Genomic DNA, 25308 nt, shown 5'->3' with positions numbered 1-25308 from the left:
CGCAAAGAGTCGGACACGACTGAGGGACTGAACTGAACTGAATCTTTTTTCTAGCTTTCCTTCTGTTTTCTTTGGATTTAGTTTGCTCTACTTTTTCTAGTTTCTTAAGGTAGTAGATTACATTACTGACTTGAGACTTTTTTTTCTTTTAAATATAAGAATGTACAGGGAATTCCCTGGCGGTCCAGTGGTTAGGACTTGCTGCTCTCATTGCTGAAGCCTCGGGTTTGAGGTTCAATCCTGGGTTGGAGAATTAAGATCATATGAGCCCTACAGTGCAGCCAAAAGAAAAAAAGAAGAAAAAAAAGTAACACACAACTATAAATTTACCTCTAAGCACTGCTGTGGCTCTAGCTCACAAGTTTGGGTACGCTGTGTTTTCATTAATCTCAAAGTAGTTTCTAACTTCCTGTGTGATTTCTTCTATGACCCATTAGTTATTCAAGAGGGTGTTAATGTCCACATATTTGTGAATTTCCCAAATTTCCTTGTTATTGATTGCTAATTTCATTCCAGTGTGATCTGAGAACATATTTTGTATGATTTTCACCCTTTTAAAAAGTGTTTTCAGGGACATCCCTGGTGGTCGAGTGGATAAGAGTCTGCCTTGCAGTGCAGGGGCTCAGGTTTGATCCCTGGTCAGGGGACTAAGGTCCCACATGCTGCAGAGCAACTAAGCCACACACAACTGGAGAGTCTGAGGCCACAATGAAAGATCCCATGTGCCACAGCTAAGACCTAACACAGCTGAATAAACAAATAAAATTTTAAAATAAGTGTATTAAGACTTGTTTTATGGTCTAACCTACAGTCTATCCTGGAGAATGTTCCAAGTATATTTAAGAATATGACTCTGCTGTTGTTGGCAAGAGTGTTTTATAGATGTCTGTCAGGACTTGGGCTTGACAGCTGTGATTTTTCTTTTAAAGGAGACTGCCTTAATAGGGGGTATTTCTGTCCCATTCTCATAATAACGTGTTATTTCTGCCTTGTTTTAATAGAAGGACTAGGAGAGTTTTCCAGCGGGAGCTGATCACGAGAATTTATCTAGATTTCTTTGTGTCACCTGTAGCAGTCAGTACTATAAACTCAAACAATACGAGCCCAAGCAGTAATCACTGCCTCATCTCTAGTTTGCTATGGGAGTTTGTCTGTCTCAAGGAAATTCCCCTAAGAGGGACAAAGCTCCCTTATAGCAGCCAGGACCCACTGCGGGGTGCGGGGTGGGGATGGAGGAGCTGAGACCTTGTGTTGTCATCTCAGAATGGATTTAAGATTGGCAGATAGCCTATAGAAAGGGCTGAGCTGTAAGATGGCCCAGCTGTTGCCATTCTATCTTACCAAGTATCACTTGCCCTACCCCTCATCTCCCAAGTGAGCCAGCGAAGTTCTAGTGGTTCATCTATTTGTTTTTGTCCATAGCAGTAGTGAATTTCTGTGAGCTGTTTCTACTCCTCAACCCTACCCAGGAGAGAGGAGTTGTCATGAGGAATAAATTAAAGGGAGTAAATGGGAAGATGAATGTAAGGGTCTTAGTTGAGGCCTGGTAGGATAAGCTGTCAAGTGGATATCGGTCATTATGATGACACAGAAGGATGCATCGAGGAATCTGGGGGTAAGGAGGAGCTGAGAGCTGAAGATAGTAAGGACCTGGAGGGACTGTGCCTATAGGCTAGAGTCCAGGAGTCCCTCTAGTCAGTTTGGCAGAACCAACCTGGTGTCAGGCCCTGAGTCAGGTACACTGCTGCCCAAGAGCCTGCTGGTAGTTGGACAGAGTGACTCGAGGCCCAGGGCCCTCCAAGGAAGCAGGAGGCAGCAAGTGTCCAAAAATGGAAGGTCCAGGGAGTCTCTGTAGGAGGAAGATGGGGCCACGAGGAGGCCATACTAGCTGCAGGTAAAACTATGAAAGCACGTTCTGCCAGTCAGAGACAGACTGCTGAAGTGGGAATCTAAGTCCTTGTGCCTCCACTTCCCTGGAATACAGCCTTGAGGCACTGCAGGCTGCACATCAGGGGGACTACTGCCTGCTCCACCTGGCTTCTCCAAACCTACTAAGGGAGAGAATGTGTATGGGGTAAAAAAGAGAGGAGAAACCAAACAAAAAACCCCACTGGGGCCAATGTTTAGGAAGCCCGAGTTATTTTAACAGCAACCCACTCAAGAAGAGCATGACGGTCATGTGCGTGCTGTCATGTCTGACTCTTTGCAACCCCACAGGCTGTAGTTTACCAGGCTCTTCTGTCCGTGGGATTTTTCAGGCAAGAATCCTGGAGTGGATTGTCATTTCCTCCTTTAGGGGATTTACCCCACCTATAGACCGAATCCTGGAGAAGGCAATGGCACCCCACTCTAGTACTCTTGCCTGGAAACTCCCATGGACGGAGGAGCCTGGTAGGCTATACAGTCCATGCAGTCGGACACGACTGAGCGACTTGACTTTCATTTTTCACTTTCATGCATCGGAGAAGGAAATGGTAACCCACTCCAGTGTTCTTGCCTGGAGAATCCCAGGGACGGGGGAGCCTGGTGGGCTGCCGTCTATGGGGTCTCACTGAGTCAGACACAACTGAAACGACTTAGCAGCAGCGGCAAGCAGAGATCGAATCCACTCTCCCCTGTGTTGCCTAAAGATTCTTTACCACTTTACCACCTGGGAACCCCCATAAGTGTCACAGGCATGCATAACAAACCCCTAACCCCTAACCCCTACTCTCCAGCATGCGGCTGGGACCGAAACAGCACATGCCCAGCACAGCGATTGCCACCACCATCCCACCCGACCCCCGCCTCCATCAGCTGGCTTTTTGAGTGTGCCAACTTCAACAAAATAAAAAAACCTGCTTAGGTGCTGACTTTGCATCAGTCCCAGGCCTTTGGATGGGGATGGAGGGGGTAGTGGGGTGGGCACACTGGAACACCGAACATGCAGAAGGGGAGGGGTCTTGAAATAAGCTGAAAGGTACAGACTTTGCAGACAAAGGTCCGTAGGTGTAGTCAAAGCTATGGTTTTTCCATAGTCACGTAGGGATATGAGAGTTGGACCATAAAAAAGGCTAAGCGCGGAATTGATGCTTTTGAACTGTGGTCCTTTGGACAGCAAGGAGATCAAACCATTTAATCCTAAAGGAAATCAACCCTGAATATTCATTGGAAGAATTGATGCTGAAGCTCCAGTACTTTGGCCACCTGATGCAAAAAGTTGACTCATTCGAAAAGACCCTGACGCCGGGAAAATATTGAAGGCAAAAGGAGAAGCGGGCAACAGAGCATGAGATGGTTGGACGGCATCACTGACTCAATGGACATGAGTTTCAGAAAACTCTGGGAGATAGTGAAGGACAGGGGAGCCTAGCGTGCTGCAGTCCCTGGGGTCCTAAAGAGTCGGACACGACTTGGAGACTGAACAACTGACGGGGAGAACTTTCGTTGCCTGGACTGCTTTCCCAGTTGAATGGCGAACGAGTGAGGCCCGAGGAGGCTCCACGCACGCGGAAGGGGCCGTTTGTTATTATCAAGAGTGGTGTTGTGATGATGCCAACCGCCCCGCCTGTCCCGGATCCTGCCAGTGCGGAAAGGGAAACACCAGGCAGGCGGAGGCCAGCGGAGATTTCTCAAGCCAAGCGATCCCCTCCAACTGCGGCGGGAAGAGAGACCCTGTACTGTCACTTTCGGGTCCAGAGACCTGAGTGGCATTATCACGGAGACGCCCCTCCTGACGCCCAGCCAGTCGAAAAGTTTTTGTCCACAGAATCCCACCGAGGGGCGTGCCAGTGGGACAGGGTCCAGACTGCAGGAGACACGCCCCACTCTGGGCATCGCGACGTCGGAAGAGCAGAGATAGCGTCATTTCCGCCCTCACTCTCGGCCCGACAGGGAAAGGCGGGGCAAGCAGAAGGCGCGCTGCTTGTGCGTCACTTCCGGTGAGTCTAGCGGCGACAACGGCAACATGGCCCTAAACGGCGCTGGTGAGGACATGGATTGCGGGGGCCTGTGGCTTCGCGGTTCGGGCGGCACCTTGCTTCAGCAAGACCTTCCGGCCCCTTGTGCCTCTCTTCCCCCAGAAGTCGACGACTTCTCCTGGGAGCCCCCGACCGAAGCGGAGACGAAGGTGCTGCAAGCGCGGCGGGAGCGACAGGATCGCATCTCCCGGCTCATGGGCGACTACCTGCTGCGTGGTTACCGCATGCTGGGCGAGACCTGCGCTGACTGCGGGGTGAGGAGATAACTCGGGACGTGGGATCCAGTATGGGGCCGCGGACCAGGCCACACGGCCCTTTCCCCATCTCTCCCCTCTGAACCCCATCGCCCGTCTCACCCCTGCTCCCTGTGCTTTCTGGGCCCTAGACGATCCTTCTCCAAGACAAACAGCGGAAAATCTACTGCGTGGCTTGTCAGGAGCTCGACTCAGACGTGGATAAAGATAACCCGGGTGAGGGGTCGAGGGTGCTTAGTGATAGAGGCTCAGGAACAGTAGTTGGGAGGTGAGAGTGGTATTTGTGGGTGGGGCAAGGGTGAGTTGCCTTCTCCTTTCTCCTAGAAAGGACCATTCATTCAGTAAGAGCACTAAGCACCTACTGTGTGCCAGACACCAGAGCCTGAGCTTATTAGGCATAGTTCTGATGAGAGAAGGCCTTATGCTGTTTGAGCAAGGGCGTAAATACCTCTGATACAAAAAAGAAAATGGATGTGTTCCCCTGTACTGGGGCAGAGAATACATCTCAAGTACAGAACAGTGAAGGGTAGGGAAGTGTCTCAGGGCTGAGGTGGGGCTAGGTATATCCTGATCATTCCACTGGCTTTCTCCTTTTTTAGCTCTGAATGCGCAGGCTGCCCTCTCCCAAGCTCGGGAGCACCAGCTGGCCTCTGCCTCGGAGCCCGCCTTGAGCTCTCGGCCTGCACCTCAGCCCCCAGTACCCCGTCCGGAACACTGTGAGGGAGCCGCGGCAGGGCTTAAGGCAGTCCAGGGGCCACCCCCTCCTGCTGTGCTTCCAAATGCAGATGTGGTGGCCTGCACACAGGAGGCTCTCCTGCAGAAGCTGACCTGGGCCTCAGCTGAGCTGGGCTCTAGCACCTCCCTGGAGACTAGCATCCAGCTGTGTAGCCTTATCCGGGCGTGTGCTGAAGCCCTGCGTAGTCTGCAGCAGCTGCAACACTAAAAAACCCCTCCTGAGAAAAACCCTGTAGAAAAACAGCTGTTCCTTTTGTGTGGTTTGTTCTTTTTTTGGTTCTGAGTGTGCATGCAAGTCCCAGCTCCACTCGTCTTTTCCCTACTTTTGGTCTTTCATGGTATCACAGTGTGGTCTCCTTGATGCCCTGAGAAATGAGTGGGGCTTGTTTCTGCTCAGTATCCCCACTCAAAGGATGAGGTGGCAGAGGACTATGTGCTATTTTTTTTTTTTTTTTTCTGGTGAGGAGGCCCCAACCTCAAAAGCAGAAACAGGAGGCGTGGATCTCTGAAGGAATCCTGGAACCTCCCCAGCCATCCAGCCTGTTCCCCACCCTTGAGAGAGATTTGGGGTTCCAGTCCCCTCGGTAGCTTCCCTTTCTTCCCCCAAGCATCCAGACAAGCATCCTGTCCCACCTCAGGCCCAGACCAGGTACTCAGATACTGACAGGATGTAGTCAGGTAGGGATCAAGGATGGTCTTAACCTGTCTCCTGACCACACCCCATCCCTTTTAGATCCTTTTCCTTGAGAGTTGTAATTGGCCAGAATAAACAAACAGTGTTGGGGAGGGGGAGGAACCGCACCCTCCGCTTTTAACCTCTTCCCTCCTCCTTTTTGCCTGCTTCGCTTCTATCGGTGGCCAATGCCCTGTTCGCTGGTCTCCTGGGGCAACGTGGTCGCACAGAGCCGTTGCCCTTTTAAGACAGGCCCCGCCCAGGCGGAGGGGGTGGGGCAGGGGCGGAGTCGGAGGAGTCCGGGTGGGAACAAAGCGCGGCCTGCGGGCGGCGGCTGGGCTCTGCTGGCGGGGCCACGGGGTACGGGGCCTGCGGGCGGCGGCCCGGGCGGAGCGTTGGAGAAAAAGAGGCGGCATCATCCTCTGGTACCCGCCCGGCCATGAATGGGCTGCCCTCTGCCGAGGCGCCGAACGGCGCGGGCTGCGCCCTGGCTGGTCTCCCGCCGTTACCGCGCGGCCTCAGCGGTCTTCTCAACGCGAGCGGGGGCTCGTGGAGGGAGCTAGAGCGCGTCTACAGTCAGCGCAGCCGCATCCACGATGAGCTGAGCCGAGCCGCCCGCGTCCCGGACGGGCCCCGCCAAGCCACCGGCGCCGCCAGCGCGGGAACTGCCGCGGGTCCTCCTGGCTCGCGTCGCCCTGTCAACCTCGACTCGGCGCTAGCGGCGCTGCGCAAGGAAATGGTGAGTAGCTGGGCCTCGGTCAGCTAGGCGTTGGGGGGCGACGGGGCAGCCACCAAGCTAGAGTCCAGGCGCGGGCGGGGCGGGGTCCACAGGCAACGCGGTCTGGGTCTAGAGGAACGACAGAAGCCAGCTGGGTCAGAGGGGATACGGTAATAATTACAGCTATGTTTATTGGCAATAGTTACCATATATTTTTAAATGCTTTACTAGTGTTATTTCTTTCCATTCTGCTGTCTTGTCCCTGTCTTGCAGATAGGGGTTACTGACTTGCCTAAAGATTCAAAGCTGTCCACAGAAACCTGTGCTTGGGAAGATTGGCTTGGGCGGAGGGGTGGCTGGCACTGCAACCCCAGCCCACTTTCAGTCTTTTGCAGGTGGGCCTGCGGCAGCTGGACATGTCCCTGCTGTGCCAGCTGTGGGGCCTGTATGAGTCGATCCAGGACTATAAGCACCTGTGCCAAGACTTGAGCCTGTGCCAGGACCTGTCGTCCTCCCTGCACTCAGACAGCTCCTACCCACCCGACGCTGGCCTGTCTGATGACGAGGAGCCTCCAGATGCTAGCCTGCCCCCAGACCCGCCACCCCTCACTGTGCCCCAGACACACAATGTCCGGGACCAGTGGCTGCAGGATGCCTTCCACATCAGCCTCTGAGAGCTGGGAGGGTGGGGGCATGCACCCATGAAAAAGGCTCAGAAACTCACCCCTCAGCAAGTACTCAGACTATAGTGCCTGCTTTCCCCCATACCACCTCACCTCACAGGAGGGCAAGGTCTGGGCCCCACGGAGGCAAAGATGCCTACCTTCTCGTGTCTTGGGTTAGCTGGCACTGCGGCGGGTACCTGGGCTGTAGCCTCTGCCCATGGCACTGGTCCTCCACTTGTCCCACCTGTGGGACCTCCAGCGTGGCTGACCTTCAGTCTGGCAGTGGGGTCCAAAGCACTTCCCTTGGCATCTCTGGGACTGGGATTGAGTGGCCTGGCTCCTGTCTCTTCACCTTCGCTGCTGTTGGCAGCTGCTGGCTCAGGGGCATCCCACCTCTGGCCCCTGGGTTCCACTGCCCTAGACAGGGGCTCTCCAGGACCCATTCCTGCACCATCCAAGGTCAGGAGGGCCAAGGCTCCGTGCTGGATATTTAAGTTTAGGGGTCAGCCTCTTTGGCTCATAGATAAATAAATACTGTCTCAGCATTGGTGTGTTCTGACTGCTTGGCTCTGGGGCGGGAAGATAGCGGTGATTCTGACAGATGCTGCCCCGCGCTCCGCCAGCGGGTGGCGCCCGAGAACCCGAGTTTGAAGAGGCTCGGCTGCGGCCGGGTGCGAAACGTCGCTCCCCGGGCAGAGTTGCCAGCCCTTCGTTCCAAGCTGGCTCGGCGTGGTCTCGCGGTTGTGTGATTGCGGCCGAGTCACTTCCCCCCTCTGGCTGGAGGCCTGGAGCCCAACCAGCCTACCCACTCGCTTTGGGCTTTCCTGGCCGGCCGGGAAGGAAGGAGAAGCAGCCGCCCATCTCGAGGAGAGAAACTTTCCACCCCAAGTTGGGGCGGAGTTGAAGCGGCACAGGAAATGGGTGGGCCCGGGCAGGCGGGCCGGGCCGAGGGGCCCTGGGCGTGAGAGGGGAAAGCGCCTCCTGGAAGGGCCGGGAACGAGTGACCAGTGGGCGGGAGGAAAGAGTTGCAGAGGCAGAAAGGGATGGAGCCCCAGTGCCCGAGGCCCCCCTAGAGTCCAGGCAAGCCCTGGAGGGGTGATGGGGCTCTGGGTTTCCATGCCTGAGACATATTCCCAGCGGCCAAACACCCCCATTCTCTGCCTGGCTCCCCCTCTACAGCACCTGAGACCTTTAGAGTTGTACATAAAAGGCTTTCTTTTACAGTGGAGAGCCACAAGGCTGGGTCTGGCAGCTAAACCGGGGTGTCAGCTTCTTTACCTCGTCCCCCAGTTAAGTCTGCACATTTGCGAGTGGTGGGTGCTAAGGCTTTCGCGCACACAATACCCCACAACTTCCTGAAACAAAGAGGAGAGGACCTCGAAGTTGCGCAGTTAGGCTTACCGGCTGGCTGCCTGTCCCCACGTCCGCTGCACAGTCACTTGCGCCCTGGAGAGAACTCAGCTGACACTCCTGGCAGTCAGACGTCCTGTTCAGACCGAGCATTTATCAAGGACCAGGCTTCTGTCCATTCACAAACCTAGCAGAGCGTTTGCACTGACAGAGAGGGAACAGGCCAGTGTGCTGCTCTACGGCTCTCTCCTAACTCGGCCTGACACCTGCAGCGGTTCACGACCCAGCAGGCGGGCTGGCGATAAGGGCTCTAATCTAGGTGTGAACGCAGCGGTTAACGCCCCGAGGCAGGCTTTCCAGGGGAGGGAGAGTAAATACACACTTTTACTCTCCACGATAACGGATTTCATTTAGTAAGACCTGGCAAAAGTCAGCCAGGTTCCACACTAAATGCTTTCCAAGGTTTCATTCTCAATGATGTTGTAAAAGGTGCAACTATAATTATCCCTATTTTGCAGAGGTAAAAACTGAGGCTCAGAGCGTTGGTACTTTGCCCAAGGTCACACACTTGTGGAGGTCAGCTGCTTGTGGGGTTTTGGGACTGCCTTCCCACTTGACAGCTGGAGAGCCAGGTCTGGAGGCTGGCAAGTGGGTGCTGCTCACCGTAGGGCCACTGGGGTTGGCCCCTGACCCTGCTCCTTCCTCCTCTGGTTAACACGTGGGTCGCAACAGGAGTCTCTCCCCAGCTGGCTCTGGCTCAGCGCACTGAGACCCTTCACGTCTCTTCTCCTTTCTGGTCTCTATTTCCCCAGCCTGTGAAATGGGGCCACCAGTACGTACCTCGCAGGGCTGCGGGCAGGAAGGGAGGCGGCTGGGCAGCGCTTTCGCGGGCGGCACCAATTGCTGGTGGCCCCCTGCCCCGGCCCGCGCGCCCCCTTACCCCGCCCGCGCCTCCTCACCGCCTCGGCTCGCAACAGGCGGACGCTGCGGTCTAGACGTCCCCCTAGACCCCGCTCTCCCTCCCGCGCGAGGCCCCGGAAGCCGGGCCGCCCCGCCCCCGCGCTCCGGCCCCGGCCCCCGCCTCCCGCCGGAGCCCCGCCCGCCTTCCGACGGGGGTGCGGCTCCAGGAAACGGCGCGCTCGCCGCTCAGCGCTCCAGCGACCCGACGCGCCCCAGACGACCCCGCCGAGGCGGCCAGATCACCGGCGGGCCCCCGCAGCGGCGGCGGCGGAAAGAGCGGCCCCCGATCCTGCGCCTCGGACCCCTCCGCACGGACGGGGCGGGCGGCGCGGATAGGATCCTGGAGGCCATGGGGACCTGGGCCGGGCCAGCGGTCGCGGACTAGCGGGAGTCCCGGGTCTGAGGAGCGGGCGGCAGAGGCGGCGGGGCCATGACCTCGGTGTGGAAGCGCTTGCAGCGCGTGGGCAAGCGGGCCGCCAAATTCCAGTTTGTGGCCTGTTACCACGAGCTGGTGGTGGAGTGCACCAAGAAATGGTGAGTGGGAGGGAAGCCTGGGGGACTCCCCAGACTGGCTGGGACCCCATCCGGGGGCCTGAGAACCCTGACCTCCGTCCAGTGGCCAAAGAGACCGCCCACTCCAGCCAGGGCCCTGGGGACCCAGACACAGAGAAGGGTCCTGGCGACTCGGGGGGATCCCCAGAGTTGGGGGACTGTGGGCAGCCTTTGGGGAGTGGAGGTCAGGAGTTCCAGGCCTGAGGATCTGTGTGGGCCCACACTTTTCTTAGCTGCGCTCAGAGCTGGGGAAAGGGAGGCCTCATATTTCTGGCCAGAGGGGTGGTTCAAGGTGGAACATCAGAAAACGGGGCAAGTTTTCAGATCCGCGGGTGGAGGGCCTGGGACAACCAACTCCATGACCTCAGTACAGCTCAGAACAAGGATGGTGCCCTCTCCTCCCCTGCCTGTTTGTTGAACCAGAGGAACCACCCGCCCCTTCAGCTGGAGTGGGCCCTGGGCGGCTGGACTCATTTCCATAATATCCTTAAAAGGGGAAACTGAGCGCTGGGAGTGATGAGGAGGGAGGCAAGCAGTAGCTTAAAGGGGCCCAAGGGTTTAAGAGGTTGTGGGTCCCAGAGGAGAGAGCCTGGAGAAGGCAAGGTGGTGGGCTGGGGGGAAATGTGTCAGGGGATGCAGGACCCTGACCTGGACTACCAAAGAGCCTGGGGGCGTCTGGTTCACATGCCCCCACCCGCAGCTGCCCGGGCCCCTGCGTCACACCCTAAATATACGTGCTCCTTGGTGTCAGCTTCCCTTGGCTGGATTAGAGCACAGCTGTGGGGGCCTCACCCAGCCAGGCGGGGCTAAATTTAGGCTCCCAAGAGGAGGGACAGGAAGGGACCGGAGGGTCCAAAGGCAGGGGAGTGAGCAGGAGGCCTGGGGTCCCTTGGGCGGCTGACAATCCCTGGTCTTAACCGGGCCAGCCAGAGTGTGGTTCACACCATTCAGTGAGGCCCAGAAAGGCCCAGGAGCTGGCTGAGGTAACACAGCACCGGGCTGGGACTTGAACTCTGACCTGTGGCTTCTGTCTTCTGCCCCAGCATCCTGGGTGAAGCCAGGGGGATGCTGGGCATTATGGCAGAGAGCTGGCTGAGGGTGTGCGCAGTGTCACTGTGTCTGAGTCACAACAGGCGGGCAGGGCCTCCTGGACTTTCTTGCCTGGAGCCCCAGCTAGGAAGCTGCCCCTGCCCGGGTCACAGCTCCCCGGGAGGGTGTGCCCCACCTGAGTCAGGCTGCCCGACCAGGCCCCGCCCTCCCCAGGCTCCCACAGTCCGCTTCCCCTTTCTGGGAAGGCCCCATGGCTGCCCTTGGCTGAGGCCTGCAGTGTCGGGTGCAGGAGGGCCACTAGACTCGGGTGTGTGCCCTTGCCCGGCCCCTAAGCTCTCTGGTCTCAGCATCCCCTGAAGATGACTGGAGAACCAGTTATCCTGGCTCAGCCTCCAGAGGGTCTGTGAGCTGGGTGAACCTGAGCGTCCTGGCACGGGACTGGGTGCAGGCACGGAGGGCTCTTGTGTTGCCCCCTCTGCCTGATGACCCCCGAGCCCTCCCCACCCTCTTGGGCAGCACTCGGCCCCTCCCTCCCAGGCCCAGCCACGTGCCTGGTGACTCTCTCCTCTGGCTTTGTCTCTGTCCCCCCGCATCTCTTTGCCTCTGCCCCAGCTTATGCTGTTCAGATGTCACCTTCTAGAAGTCCCCCCTGATGTCCCTTGTGGGAATGGGGGTCCCTGCAAAGAGAAGGGCTGGGCGTGGAAGGTCCTGGGAGGGTATCCAATGACAAGCTGACCCTATGCCTCTCTGTTTCCCAGCCTCTGCCCCCCTACCCGACCCTACACCTACCCCCATCCTCGGACCCTGGCACTTGCCGTCCCCTCTGCCTGGAGCCTGCCTTCTCCAGGCCCTCACACGACCCATTTCCTGCTCCAGCAGGGTCTGGGCTCTCCTTGGCGTGGACTGGGGTTATAGTGTGCACTCTCCAGATATTTGTGAGTGAATGGACTCCTTTTACTCCAAGTTTGTCTCTTCCGCTGTCTCAGAGTCTGTGTCTTACAGGTCCTTGTTGGGTTGCTGTCTTTGTCCCTGTATGTGCCCGTCTCTCTGTATGACTTTCTTCATAATCCTTGTTAACCCACAGGCCTTTGCCCTCTGGCCCAGGCCTCACCCTGCCTTGGCAGCCCCACCCCTGCTCCTTGTGGCCCCAGATAAGGGGGCTGTTCAGCCCCTGTCCTGGGGGAGGGGGATGCGGGCAGAAGGAAGACTGTGGAAGAGATGGAGAGGCTGGGTGGGCCTGACTGAGTGGCCCCCTCTCCCCCGCCCCTCGCCTCCCAGGCAACCGGATAAGCTGGTGGTAGTGTGGACCCGGCGGAACCGACGCATCTGCTCCAAGGTGGGGAGGATGTCAGCTGGGGGTCCAGATTGGGGGTGGGGCCAGTTGGGGGATGGGGCGAGTGGGGGAGGGCTGTTGGGGGACTGGAGTTGGATTCAGATCAGAATCTATCGAAGAGAGTAAAAGATGGGGTCAAGGTTGGAGACGAGGACAAGGAGTGAAGGGGAGCGTTAGGATGGAGGGAGGACTCAAATGGCTCCTGTAGGCCCACAGCTGGCAGCCGGGCATCCAGAACCCATACCGGGGCACCGTGGTGTGGATGGTACCTGAGAATGTGGACATCTCTGTGACCCTGTACCGGGTGAGTCTCTAGCCCTCCTGCACAGAGGGGCAGTGAGCGGGCGATTGCAACCCCAGGGGCCACGGGAGATGGGTTATCCATCCAAATAGAAAAGAACAGAGGGTGAGACCAAGAATCATGGCAGGGGGCCTACCCAGCCTGAGTGGCCCAGGAAGTCTCCTTGGAGGAGGTGGCACTTACCCACCGCGTGAGGGAGAGCTGGGATCAGGAGCTGAAGTGCATACCTGCCAGGAGGGGCCAGCCTGTCTGAAGGCCCCAAACAAACACCTCCTCCTGAACTAGCGCAAGCTCTCCTCCCTGCCCTGCCCCCAACCCAGCAGCCCCTGTACTCACTGGTGCCCCTCCTCCGCAGGACCCCCATGTGGATCAGTATGAGGCCAAAGAGTGGACGTTCATCATTGAGAATGTGAGTGGCCGGGGTGGGCGGGAGCCTGGGGTCTCGGGGACTCTGGGGCAGCACTGATGCTCCTTCCCCTGCCCCCAGGAGTCCAAGGGGCAGCGGAAGGTGCTGGCCACGGCCGAGGTGGACCTGGCCCGCCACGCAGGGCCCGTGCCTACCCAGGTCCCGCTGCGGCTGCGGCTGAAGCCCAAGTCGGTGAAGGTGGTACAGGCCGAGCTAAGCCTCACTCTGTCCGGGGTGCTGCTGCGGGAGGGCCGTGCCACGTGAGTGCCTGCCCGCCCTCCTGGGTCCTAGTCCACAACCTCTGACGCCAGCCCTTACCCCTGGTCTCCAATCCGCAGGGATGATGACATGCAGAGCCTTGCGAGCCTCATGAGCATGAAACCTAGTGACGTGGGCAACTTGGATGACTTTGCCGAGAGCGATGAGGAGGAGGCCAATGGTCCAGGAGCCCTGGAGGCACGGACACGTGTGCCCCAGCCAGGTGGGCTCCCAGCTGGAGGTTGAGATCACCAAGACCTCGAGAGGGTGGGGGATCACCCAGGCCAAAAATCCTCTTGCTGTTTTGGGGCAGGGCCAGTGGAGGGAGCTCACTGCTGCCAGGGATCCCAGCCTGCCCAGCAGCCCTGAGTGTCCTGCAAGATGGGTTCCCAGTGCCCCCCGCCGCCGTGCCCCTGCCCTCTTCTCACCCTGAGTGTGCACCTGCCCACAAACCTGCTGGGAGACAGCTGGGCCAAAAGCACAGAGAGGGCCTGCGGTCTGGGCTTTCCACCCCTCACCACACAACCTCGTCCCTCTCTTTTGGTTGTTAAGGCTTTTTTTTTTTTTTCTGTCTGTCCATTTCTCTCTCTTTTTCTCTGCATCTGTGGGCCTGTCTCTTCTCCTAGGCCGGGGCGGTGCCCTGAGGCTGGGGCATTTCCCAGGTAGGCCCAGCATTCTAGTTGGGGGAAGGAGGGGGGTCAGACCTGCAGGGCCCTTCCTGGTGCTGACCGTGCCCCCAACACCCCACCCCCAGAGACCCCTCGGGAGCTGAAGACACTCTGTGAGGAGGAGGAAGAGGGCCGATTGCAGCCCCGGCAGGCAGGTGAGGCCCAGGCTGGGGTTGGGGCGGGCCCGGGGCGGGGGGGACTGTGACTTCCAGTCCCAGGTCCCAAGCCTCAGCATCCTCTCCCTTCCTCCTCCCTGCAGCTGCCAGCCCTTCTAGTGCTGAGGATACCAGCCCAGCCCCTGTGAGTGCCCCTGCGCCCCCAGCCAGGGCCTCCCGGGGCCAGGGCTCAGAACCAGCTACTGTAGCAGGGGGCCAGGTGGGGCTCAAGGCCTCAAGGCCCCCCGGAACCCTGCCAGAGACAAGGTGAGCTTTAGAATCAGCTCCAGCCCCTCTCACCCGTCTGCTCTTCAGAAGTTGTACACCCCGAGTCAACGTGCCTTTCCAGGGTCCCAGGAGTCTGGCAGGTGGGGAGGGAAGCTGGGATGGGGGGACAACTGAGCTCCTGCAGTGCATCCTTCTCTGCTCTCTCCGCAGGCCCTCAAGACAGCTAGGCCAGGACATGGCCCCCACTCCAGCCCCTCGGCTCCAGAAAGGCTCTGATGCCCCCTGGCCCCCAGTTCACCAAGGAGAGGATGAGGCCCCCAAAGCCTCCGGGGCTCCCCCAGCAGGAGTGGATTCTGCTGTGGAGACCCAGGCGCGGGCAAGCCCTCAGGAAGGGACAGAGGCCCAGGGAGCTGGGCTGGGCCCAGGAATTGAGAACAGAGACTCCAGCAACTCTTTGGAAGGGCAGAAACCCAAGGTTGAGGAGGGGGGCGCTGGAGACAGGGCAGAGGCTAGTGGGGTGGACACTGGGCATGGGCCAGGAGTCAGAGAGGTGAACAGTCAGAGGTCAGTGGTCAGAGCTGGGGAGGCTGAAGAGAGTTTAGAGATCGATCACGTGGATGTGGAGCAGAGGTCAAAGGTGAAACCTGTGGACACTAAGGGACCAGAGGCCACAGAGGTGACATCTGAGGCAAGATTCAAGGGTACTCCTGAGGCTCCTCCAAGGGGCTCTCAGGGGAGGACAGGGGTCAAGACCAGGGATGAAGCTCCCACAGTCCTGAGCCCAACACCAGAAGAGCCTGTGGGGCATTCTGGGCATCTTGGTGACCTCAAGGTGGCCAGGGCTGCTGCAGGCCAGGAGAGAGAGTGTGCAGAGGTGAGGGGCGGAGCCCCTGGTGTTGGGGGGACAGGCCTGGAGCAGGGGCCCTCTGCTGGAGCACCAAGCGCTGGGCCCCAGGTGAGCCGGTACGAGGGGGCCCCACCAGCAGCTGAACAAGGGGTGATGTCCAGGGATCTGAGGGTCTGGGAGGTAGAAACTGGGGATTCGAGCGTCCTGGGAACAGAACCTGGGGTGGCAGAGTCAGAGTTATTGGGAACCCAGGAGATCTCAGGGTCCCCAGAGATAGTGTCTGAGGCGGCAGAAGCGAAGACCTTGGGGACCCAGGAGACAGAGGCAGTGAGATCAGGGGTCCTGGAGTCAGAGGCTGCTGAGATGGCAGAGTCTGAGGATCTAGGGACCCAGAAAACAGGGGTAAGCATTTCAGGAGCCTCAGGGACAGAGAGTGGGATGGCAGAGTGTAAGGAACTGGGGACCCAGGCAACAGAGGCTGGGGGTTCAGGAGTTCTGAGGACAAAGACTGGGATGTTGGAAATTAAGATGTTAGGGACCCAGGAGATATCTGGGTGCTCAGGGATACTGAGAAGGGAAGCTGAGACAGCAGAGTCTGAAATACTTGGGGCCCAGGACACAGAAGTGGGATGTTCAGGGGTCTCAGAGATAAAATCCAAGATAACAGGGAGCCAGGAGACAGAGGTAGGGAGTTCAGGGGTCCCAGGGACAGAGACTGAGGTAGCAGAAGCTGAGATACTGGGGATCCAGGAGATCGAAGCTGGGGGTTCAGGGGCCCCAGAGATGGAGGCTGAGACCCTGAGGACCCAGGAGACAGAGGTGGGAGATTCAGGGTTCTCAGGGTCAGAGGCTGGAATGGCAGAGGCTGAGGGACTAGGGAATCAACAGACAGAAACTACAGTTTTAGAGGCTGAGAAGGGAAAGGCTCGGACTTCCGGGGTCCAGGAGGCAGAGACTGGACTTGGGGAGACCCTCAAATATGAGGCTTTAGGGGTCCCAGTCGTAAAGCATGAAGTTTTAGAATCCCAGGGAACAGAGGCAGAAACTACAGTTTCAAGGGGCCAGGAGGCGGATACTGGGATTTGGGGGGTTTCAGAGGCCAAGTCTGGGGTTTGGGGGGCCAGGGAAGCAGAGATGGAAGTTTCAGGGGCTTCAGAGAACCCATCTGGTATTTTTGAGGCCCAGGAAGCAGAGGCTGGGGTCTCAGGAGCCGAGAAGGGAAAAGAAGCTGAGGGAAACCTCCCAGAGGCCAGCCTGATGGAGGTGCAGGTGGCCAGTGGGGCAGGGGCTGGGGTGTCCAGGCCCTCCGGGGCCTCTTCCCCAGAGGAGCCTGAAGAGGACAGGAGGCTGCCGGGCAGCCAGGTAGGAATGGGGGCCGCCGAGGGCCCAGTCTGCTGCTTCCCACTAACCTGGGCTGAACGAACGGCGGCTCTGCATGGACCCACCTGGCCGACTGGGGTGGGGTGGGACAGGGGCTCAGCTTCCAGGAGCCCCTCGCCTCCTCCCCTCTCAGGATGCCCTGGCTCCCCAACCCTGTCTTCCCTGGGCTGCATGGAGTAGGACCCCCACCCCCGCCAAAGCTGATTTTCTAGGCTGACCTGGAGGTGTGGCTGCTGGTGACTTCTGTTCTTGCCTGGGGGCCACTGACCTTTTAGGTGACCTTGAGAGATAACCTTGGAGCTGGAAACCCTTTGCCTGATGCTAAGGCCCTGGCCAGTGGTGTGCGGTGATTCCTGCAGACCCAGAGCTGGAGCTGTTTTGTGCCCAAGGGGCAGAGGGCGCAGGTCCCACCTCCGCATTACCTGAGCCCATCCCTGTGTCCCCAGGCACCACCTGCCCAGGTCAGCTTCAGCCAATCCCTGCTGGAGTGGTGCCAGGAAGTCACTGCCGGCTACCGCGGCGTGCGCATCACCAACTTCACCACGTCCTGGCGCAATGGTTTGGCCTTCTGTGCCATCCTGCATCGATTCTACCCAGACAAGATGTGAGTGGCTGGAGGGGGTGGCAGTGAATGGGGAAGCCTGCGGAGGAGGGGAGGGTGGTGGGAATCCAGCCTCTGATCAGTGCTCTCCCTGCAGAGACTTTGCCTCCCTTGATCCCCTGAACATCAAACAGAACAACAAGCAGGTGAGAAGGGGCAGGCCTGGTGCTCCCCGGCTAGGCCCAAGCTGAGATCTGGGATCCTATCTGTGTGTAGGAGAGTAATCTGTGGGCTTCAGGCCCCCAGCACTGGCTTTTGGAGGTTCTGCCACTTAACCCTTTTGGTCTTTAAACTGTTCGTTTTTCTGAGTTTAGTTATTTTTTTTTTAAAGCATATTTCCACCAGATGGTTTTCCCTGAAACCACCCTTTTGGTGTGCTGTTGCTGGGTAACGCGGGGGCGGATCCTGTTGCTAGATTTCTCCCAATAGGAGGGTGAGGGCGCTGCGGGCAAACCCGGGCGTGCCAGTCGCGGGGACCCCCGCGGCGGGCCGGGGCGGGGCGGCCGCGTCGCTGGGTAACCCTCCCGCATGCTCCTTAGGCCTTCGATGGCTTCGCGGCCCTGGGCGTGTCGCGGCTGCTGGAGCCGGCGGATATGGTGCTGCTGTCGGTGCCCGACAAGCTGATCGTCATGACCTACCTGTGCCAGATCCGCGCCTTCTGCACGGGGCAGGAGCTGCAGCTGGTGCAGCTGGAGGGCGGCGGCGGCGCGGGCACGTACCGCGTGGCCAGCGCCCAGCCGAGCCCGCCCGACGACCTGGACACCGGGGGCCTGGCGCAGCGGCTGCGTGAGCACCGGGCCGAGGCGCCCCAGCAGCCCCAGGAGGCCGCGACCCGCATGGACGGGGCGGCCCCCGAGGCGGCCTCCAAGGACCGCGGGGCCGTAGCCGCCCAGGAGGCGCGCTCCACCGAGGCCTCGGCCGACGGCCCCGGAGCCCGGGCGTCCGTGCCCCCGGCAGAAGGGCTGGTGAACGGGGTGGGGACCCCGGGCGCCACAGGCGGCGTGAGGCTGCGACGGCCGTCGGTCAACGCGGAGGCCGGGCCGGTGCCCCCGCCCCGCGCTCACGGCTCCTTCTCGCACGTGCGCGACGCGGACCTGCTGAAGAAGAGGCGCTCGCGGCTCCGGAACAGCAGCTCCTTCTCCGGGGACGAGCCCGACTCGGGAGCGGCGGGAGCAGCGGCGGTGAGTGCCCTCCAGCGGCGCGGGGTCGGGAGAGCGAGGCGGCGCGGGGGTGAGGGGCGACCGGCCTCTGCTGGACGCCGAGGCACCGGTGCCACGGAGGAGTCCCCTGCGAGCTCCTCAACAGGGGCGCCCGTGCCCAAGGCCCGCCCGGCCCGGAGCCGCTGACTTTTGCTGCCGGCCTTGGGATGTCACTCAGTGGAGTCAGGCTGTAATAGGAAGTTCCCAGAAGGCTCCGGGAGTCAGCACTCAGCGCAGGCTCTTCATCAACTGTCAAGTGGACTGGGGCATTTCTTTGGCTGGAGGTGCCCTGTAAGCTGGGAACAGGGTTTCTGTACTCAAGGGAGCTCTCCAGGGCCTCCCTGCTCCAAGACTCTCCGACTTGGATCTTTAACTCCAGACGCTGGAGACCAGTTTCCTCTCTATTCTGATGAGGGAAAGTTGGAGATGGGAGACCCTGGTGGGTGCCCATGTTCCCCCCATCCCTTGCAGGTCTCAGGTCAGCTTCCCAGGGTGTCTTGCAGTGGTGGTTTGGTTGCTCAGTTGTGTTTGACTGTTTGTTACCCCATGGACTGTAACCTGCCAGACTCCTCTGTCCGAGATTTCCCAGGCAAGATTGCTGGAGTGGGTTGCCATTCCCTTCTCCAGGGGATCTTCTCAACTCAGGGATGGAACCCGGGTCTCCTGCCTTGCAGGAGGATTCTTTACCAACTGAGCCACCAGGGAGTCTTGTGGTCACTACGCTAAAAGGGAGACTGTTCCAGAGGGGTCAAGGGTTTGCTCAGGGACTCACAGCTGCCAACGTCCAGGCCCTGGACTCTCCAGCAGCACCATCCTGGACAGCAGGGGCAGCTCTGTCAGGCTGCTTCAAGCCTTCAGCTGCCCAGGGATGACCCCTGAGTTCTAAGGAAAAGAGGGAACAAACTGGGAAAGACTTTTTGGAAGAAGCAGCCACTTGAGCCAGGCTAATAAAATGGGCAGCTTTTCCCAGGTGAAGAATCCGAGGGGTGGTTCTCAAGAGGTGGGACCTCACAAGTAAACATGTGGTTGCAGGAAAGCTTGGGTCTTACTTAGGGAACTGCCAGTCACCTTCCGTAAGTCACCTCCTGTAAGGTCACCTCCCGTGGGCAGTGATGAGGCTGGCCTGGAGAGCAGGAGCCCTGAGTGTGGGGTCGGAGGTGCAGCATTGACCCTATGAATGAGAAACAGGGAGAGCATCAGAAACACCCAGAGGAGCTGTGCTGGACAGCTATCCTGGGCTGTGTTGGCCTGTGGCCAAAGCCCCCTCAGTGTGCGTCAATGGCTCTTTATATCTTAAAAGGGAAGGCTCTGTTACATTGTACTTGAGAGATGAAAAACTCCTGTTGTATTTGGACACAATTATTCTTATTAAAATACACATCCATGAGCAGTGGAAAAAGAAAAAAGGAAAGCTCGATTTTTCTGGGCCCAAGTCCCAGTGTCTGGTCCTTCCAAGCCAGGGCCCCCCTCCAGCCCTTGTCCCACAGGAGATATTTGGGGCTGCAGGGGCCCGCTTCCTTCTTGGCCACTCCCATCCCCCACCCTGTGTATGCTGTAGAGGAGGAAGGGCCTGCCCCTGGATAGGATGAAGTCAGGCAGCTTGAAGCTGGGGCAAGGCTGAAGCCAGGAGGCCCGAGTGCCTCTGGTGTGGCTCTGCAAGGGCTTTCTGGAGGAGGGGGCCACACAGGAGACTGCAGAAAGGGGAATTTGGGTCAGACGTGAGGAAGTGCTGGAATTCCCATCAGAGCAGCTGTGAGTAAGCTCAGTTGCTGCTGAGGTTGGGGTTTCTCCACTTGCCCGCCTCTGCCTGCCCTGTTGGTTGAGCACTTGCTTCCTGCCTGGCCTGCCCTGCTCCACATCATCGACTCCTCATCGACTCCTACAGTTCCCCTTCTGGGGGGGCAACTGATACCCCGTTTTGCAAGTAGGAATGTCGAGGCTCGGATGTGAAGTGTAAAGGGAGTTGGTTCTGGGTGTGAACCCCCAGGTCCACTGAGTCGGAACTCTCCAATGGCGCCCTCTACTGGGCCCAGCAGTCTGCACTGGCTGCGTGACCTTGGACAAGCCACATCTCTGTTCTCTTTTCCTGAAGATGAGAAGCAAAGACATGAAAGTTTTTTTGCAAAGTGGTTTTAAGGGACCACTGCAGGGTGTTGTCAAAAAAAAAGGGGGGAACTGTGTTTTTTCCTCACATGCCGGTCTGGAGCCCTGCAACCCCCCTGGGGCTTGTATGTCCTTTACGTACAAGGACACAAACAGGCCAGGTGGGTATGACTGGCCCAGAGGCAGACAGCAAATTGGTGGCCAAGCCTGGGAACAGACTGTTGGATTGACAGTGGGGCCCAAGCCAGGCCCTGTTTGAGTGTCATCTCTGACCCTTAGTTTCCTCATCTGTAAAATGGGGAAGGTAAGGGTCCCTGCCTCACAGCACTGATGGGAAGATGAAATGAGTCAGGGCACCCACAGCATCCAACACACAGATGCTTAATGCACAGCCTGCCATTACTGTTACGTGCTGTGCCCTGAGTGTGTCCTCCTGACCCCAGCCTCTGCCTAAGGAGACAGGAGTAGCCAGCAGCCATGGTGGGGTGGGAGCGGCGTTGGAGCTGTAATGGGAGAGGCCCTGGGGGCCGTGCTGGGGTTTGAGGAGGCTTCAGGAGGCATGAAAGTCAGGGAGGGAGGAAGAAGGCGGGTGAAGGAGCCTCTAGAGGAGGTGGGGCTGAGCTGGGTCATGAAGGGAGAGTTGACATCCAGCCGCCCAAGAGAGAGGCTGCTCCAGACTGAGGAAACGATTTGGGGAAGTGAAAGTCCACCCCTGGGGCTGGCGCATGGTGTCCGGATGGGGTTCGGGGCAGTAGGAGTTACTGTTGGAACTGCCAACAGGCCTTGGCAGCGAGACTGGGGACTGAGAAGGCGAGTGAGGAGACTGACACTATCGGGGTGAAGGTTTAGGGAGACCCCCCTCAGCTGTGGCCTGAGGGTAAGGTCAGCAGGCAGGGTGTGTGGCAGGGAGGGGGCGGCTGGTAAGGAGGCTGCCACCTACCCAGGCCAGAGAGGATATCCCTTGAGCAGGGCACTTCCAGGGCTACGTCTCAGAGAGGTGCCGGGTCGGGTGGACAGCGGGTTGGCTCAGCGCTTTCTCCTCACCTTGTGACTTGGAAAGGTGGCCAGAGCAGGAGCCCTCGAGGGGGCCAGGCTATCAGCTGAGCTGAAAGTTGGGGGCCCCCAGGGCTGACAGTGCCAGCAAGTTGCTGGGGCAGGGCACCTGAGGGGCCAGCTGCCCTTCCGGGCTAAAATCGGTCGGTCCTGCCATCTGTTCTGTACTGACGGTCATGTGACACATCCTTCAGGTGTGGGGATTGAGAAGGTGGGAGAGGAACCTGTTTTGGCCGGGAGTTGGAGGCGCTGGCTCATAATGGCCATGTTCAGCCTGTGTGGGGCCCCAGCCATGATCGGAGATGCTGGCGCTAGGTGACGGAGTCTGAGGAGGCCTGAGACAGCTCCACGGAGGAGGGGGCAGGAGGGGGAAGGAGAGGCCCCAGCTGCACCCCTCACAGCCTTTCACCTCCAACTCACAAAAGCCCTGTGGGGCCCCAGGAACGGGGACTAGGAGGCTCGGCCAGCGGAAGTGGACTGGCCCGACCACAGGGCCCGGGGTGGTGAAGGCCACGGCCTTCGCTCTAGGAGGCGCTTCTCCACAAGGGGTGGAGGTGGGGTTCTGTGCGTGCTGGACTGAGAAGCTACTGGGGCAGGGAGGTTCCCCCTCCCCATGTGAGTGGCCCTTGGGCCTGCTGTCAGGGGAGCCCCTCCAAGCCCTTACTGGCCTCTTCCTCCACAGGAAGGCACAAGCCCTGACCCCAGCCCTGCTCCTGGCCTTCCCGCAGCCTCAGCCCCACAGCAGCCCTCTGGTGAGTAGCTTTGAAGGGGTGGTGACTCAGCTCAACTCAGCCAGCTCACAGATCCTGAGCTGGGGCCCCTCTGGAGGCAGCTGTCAGTTGTGGGGTCCCTCAGCCTGGTCTCTCTCCGCAGGTGGGACTCCTGCAGCGGAAGAACCGCCCCCAAGCCCAGGGGAGGATTCTGGGCTGGTAAGGAGGGAGGAGTGATGGGTGGGAAGTGGGAGTGGGAGGAGCTGATGGGTGGGCTTCCTAGGCAGGGCTTGGGCCAAACCCACCCTGTCCCTTGCCCCCGCTTTGCACCCCAGCAACGGTTCCAGGACACAAGTCAGTACGTGTGCGCAGAGCTTCAGGCCTTGGAACAGGAACAGAGGCAGATAGATGGGCGGGCAGCCGAGGTGGAGAAGCAGCTAAGGAGCCTGATGGAGTCAGGTGGGACAGGCGTCCGGAGTCCACTCGCCAGCACATGCCACCGCATCTGGCCTGCTCTGCAGCTCTTTCTGACCCTGGGAGGAGTTGGGAGGACGGAGGCTGGGGTCACCATCCCCATTTACAGCTGGGCACGCTGAGGCCTGCAGCCCGGAAGCAGCTTGCTGGAGGCACACAGCTCTGGTTTCTGGGATACTCAAGGGAAACCACGCCCAAACCCCCCACCCCACCCCCTGCCGCCACCTCCCTGCTCCTGACATAGGGGTCAGGGGCTGGCCTGGTGACTGTCCTGGCCTGATTCAGGTACCGACAGGCTGCAGGAGGAGGTACTGATCCAAGAGTGGTTCACTCTGGTCAACAAGAAGAACGCTCTCATCCGGAGGCAGGATCAGCTGCAGCTGCTGTGAGTGCTGGTCCTCCCCATTCAGGCCCTGCCTCTGCCCACCCAGGGCTGGCAGAGCAGTGTGTGCGTGCTAAGTTGCTTCTGTCCTGTTTGACTCTTTTTGACCCCATGGACTGTAGCCTGCCAGGCTCCTCTGTCCATGGGATTCTCAAGGCAAGAATACTGGAGTGGGTTGCCATGCCCTGCTCCAGGGGTTCTTCCTGATCCAGGGAGTGAACCCATGTTTTTTATGTCTTCTGCATTGACAGGAGGGATTTTTTACCACTAGTGTCAACCTGGGCAGAGCAAATGCAAACATAATTACCTTGATTAGAACTCTTCACTGCTTTTTTCTTTCCACAAAGTTGTGGTTTCTTTCCTTCCTTTTTTTTTTTTTTTTTTTTTTGAGAAATTGCTCAGCCATCTTAATGTTTTTTCATAATTTCCTGTGTAAAGTGTATACTTCTTAAATTGATACTGTTTTTATGAATGAGAAAATCGAGGCCCAAAGAAAACTGTGGCAGGTCAGTGCTGAGTGCCCCAGTTTGACCCCGTTCCTTTACAGTAAGGAACACTGAGGCCTAGAGACAGCTGAGCTGAGTTCCTGAGTGGGGTCAGAAGCAATTCCCCGGGCATCATTGCCTTTATAGTCCTGCATGGTGAAGGTGGTTTTGCCTCCTTTTTGCATCTTGGGTCATTTTTCAGAATAAATTTTAATCTAATATTTGCCATTTATGAATAATATTCATCCAAACAATTCTGAGTTGTTTCTTATTTTTTAAAAAGGGGTGGGGTGGGGGGAGGAGACAATATGATGGGGAACAGTTGAAACAGAAGAGGTACTTCCCTGGCCGTCCAGTGGTTAAGACTCCCTGCTTCCTCTAAGGTGTGCAGGTTCCATATCCCTGGTGGGGGAACTAAAATCCTATATGCCGCTTAAAAAAAAAAAACAAAAAACAGAAACGAAGGAGATAATTCCAAGCGGGGACTGGGGTATAGCTCTGCCTGCCTATGGCTTTGTGGGAACTGATGGTGAGGTGGGGTGGGGGCCAGGGAGTGGTCAGAACCCTGGACACTCCCGGCCATTCCCCTTTCCCTGACCTGGCACCCCACCCCCCAGCATCGAAGAGCAGGACTTGGAGCGGAGATTTGAGCTGCTGAGCCGGGAGCTACGGGCGATGCTGGCCATTGAAGGTGGGAGATGGGGCCGTGGGACCGGGGACCAGGACGGGACAGGGGCTGGCGCCTCCTGACCCTCAGCCTCCTCTGCTCGCAGACTGGCTGAAAACGGCTGCGCAGCAGCGCCGAGAGCAACTCTTGCTGGAGGAGCTGGTGTCGCTGGTGAACCAGAGAGACGAGCTGGTCCGGAACCTGGACCAGAAGGAGCGGACGTGAGTGGGGCCGGGATGCTCCGGGAGTTGGGGAGGCGCTGTGGGGGAGGTCAAGGAGGAGTGCTCGGTCTCGGCCCCGGGCGGCGGCCAGCGTGTGGGCCCTGACGCTGCTGGGGCTGACCGGAACCCGTTCCCTCCCAGCGCCCTGGAGGAGGATGAGCGCCTGGAGCGCGGCCTGGAGCAGCGGCGCCGCAAGCTGAGCCGGCAGCTGGGCCGGCGCGAACGCTGCGTGCTGAGCTGAGGCCACGCGGGCCCAGACGCCTTCGTCCCTCCCGGTCCGCCCAGACCGCAGCCTTTCTCGCCGCCGCGCCGGATCGCCGCTTTGGGCCTGCGCTCGGGAGGACCGGACCCGACGCGACCAGTAGGGGCCGCCGTGACCCTTTGCCAGGAAAGGAAGCGCAGCCTTTCGGGCCCCGACGGACAAGGGCGGCTGGCTGGGCGGCCGCGCCGTCCGGGCCGTATTTATTAGTCCGTGTGAGTGAGTGTGCGTGTGTGTTCGTGGTGGACTGAGGGTCCCAGGCGTGCCCACCCCGAGCCCGTACCCGATGGCCGGATCCGGCCGGCGAGCTCCAGGGGGTGGGAGGGACGCCTGGTGATCTGCCGCACTCAACACCCCGCCCTCCTTCCTGTTCCTGGCGGGCAATAAAGTTGGAAAAGGCCACGCCAGGGCGCCTGGGCTTTCTCAGGGTGACCGGGGCTTTCAATAGACGGAAGGGGGTGGGGCCTCGGCCGATAAGGCGGTGTGCGATCCGCACTAGGACTGTGCAGGAATGGGGAGGTTTTCAGATGCCAGCCTAGGCGGGACCAGAGGCCTGACCTCTGCCTTTAAAGGATGATGGAGTTTGGGTTGTTGATGGCTGTAGGGAAGTCCCGTTTCGACAGAAGAGAGGAGAACAGCTGGCTCTGTTGCCTGTTTTTTTA

The 25308-nt window shown here is 58.9% G+C and overlaps 3 protein-coding genes and 1 long non-coding RNA gene across 17 annotated transcripts; 3 read left to right on the top strand and 1 right to left on the bottom strand.

Annotated features, from left to right (window-relative positions):
- The first annotated feature begins 3851 nt into the window (after window positions 1-3851).
- Window positions 3852-5204, top strand: ZNRD2 (zinc ribbon domain containing 2). The gene is made up of 4 exons (XM_005894048.3): window positions 3852-3965; window positions 4062-4213; window positions 4345-4429; window positions 4813-5204. Exons 1-4 carry the CDS (start codon window positions 3947-3949, stop codon window positions 5154-5156), a joined length of 600 nt encoding a protein of 199 aa, XP_005894110.2. The 5' UTR covers window positions 3852-3946; the 3' UTR covers window positions 5157-5204.
- Window positions 5205-5352: 148 nt separating this feature from the next.
- Window positions 5353-7549, top strand: FAM89B (family with sequence similarity 89 member B). The gene is made up of 2 exons (XM_014477667.2): window positions 5353-6360; window positions 6735-7549. The coding sequence occupies exons 1-2, from the start codon at window positions 6061-6063 to the stop codon at window positions 7011-7013; spliced, it is 579 nt and encodes a 192-aa protein (XP_014333153.2). The 5' UTR covers window positions 5353-6060; the 3' UTR covers window positions 7014-7549.
- On the bottom strand, window positions 7541-9327 carry LOC138984739 (uncharacterized). Its single transcript, XR_011462023.1, has 3 exons — window positions 9195-9327; window positions 8406-8490; window positions 7541-7985 (listed from the first exon to the last, which is right to left on the bottom strand). It is a non-coding gene; the product is annotated as an uncharacterized lncRNA (long non-coding RNA).
- A 172-nt stretch (window positions 9328-9499) lies between these two features.
- Window positions 9500-25048, top strand: EHBP1L1 (EH domain binding protein 1 like 1). Of its 14 annotated transcripts, none has more exons than XM_070360243.1 (21): window positions 9503-9848; window positions 12195-12252; window positions 12458-12553; window positions 12906-12959; window positions 13038-13216; window positions 13295-13437; window positions 13841-13876; window positions 13969-14037; window positions 14142-14304; window positions 14476-15220; window positions 16298-16474; window positions 16939-17096; window positions 17191-17239; window positions 17633-18274; window positions 22131-22200; window positions 22322-22377; window positions 22494-22617; window positions 22918-23017; window positions 24117-24190; window positions 24273-24387; window positions 24529-25048. In XM_070360243.1, exons 1-21 carry the CDS (start codon window positions 9745-9747, stop codon window positions 24626-24628), a joined length of 3312 nt encoding a protein of 1103 aa, XP_070216344.1. In that variant the 5' UTR covers window positions 9503-9744; the 3' UTR covers window positions 24629-25048. The 14 variants fall into 14 exon arrangements, with proteins under 14 accessions (XP_070216341.1, XP_070216342.1, XP_070216345.1 ...); XM_070360242.1 differs by having other exon boundaries at window positions 16292-16474; XM_070360246.1 differs by having other exon boundaries at window positions 9504-9848; window positions 14476-14740.
- The last annotated feature ends 260 nt before the right edge of the window (window positions 25049-25308 follow it).

This window comes from Bos mutus, chromosome 22 (assembly GCF_027580195.1).
Source record: "Bos mutus isolate GX-2022 chromosome 22, NWIPB_WYAK_1.1, whole genome shotgun sequence".
In the NCBI taxonomy this organism is placed as follows: domain Eukaryota; kingdom Metazoa; phylum Chordata; class Mammalia; order Artiodactyla; family Bovidae; genus Bos; species Bos mutus.
The sequence above is the reverse complement of the archived record's forward strand: the minus strand, read 5'-3'. Positions and strand labels throughout refer to the sequence as shown.

Coding starts and splice junctions, on each gene's coding strand:
- ZNRD2 (XM_005894048.3), top strand. Junction 4,214..4,344: donor AGACCTGCGCTGACTGCGGG/GTGAGGAGATAA, acceptor TCTGGGCCCTAG/ACGATCCTTCTCCAAGACAA. Junction 4,430..4,812: donor CGTGGATAAAGATAACCCGG/GTGAGGGGTCGA, acceptor CTCCTTTTTTAG/CTCTGAATGCGCAGGCTGCC.
- FAM89B (XM_014477667.2), top strand. CDS start 6,061: ATGAATGGGCTGCCCTCTGCCGAGGCGCCGAACGGCGCGGGCTGCGCC. Junction 6,361..6,734: donor CGGCGCTGCGCAAGGAAATG/GTGAGTAGCTGG, acceptor AGTCTTTTGCAG/GTGGGCCTGCGGCAGCTGGA.
- EHBP1L1 (XM_070360240.1), top strand. CDS start 9,745: ATGACCTCGGTGTGGAAGCGCTTGCAGCGCGTGGGCAAGCGGGCCGCC. Junction 12,253..12,457: donor ACCGACGCATCTGCTCCAAG/GTGGGGAGGATG, acceptor TGGCTCCTGTAG/GCCCACAGCTGGCAGCCGGG. Junction 18,275..22,130: donor GAGCGGCGGGAGCAGCGGCG/GTGAGTGCCCTC, acceptor CTTCCTCCACAG/GAAGGCACAAGCCCTGACCC.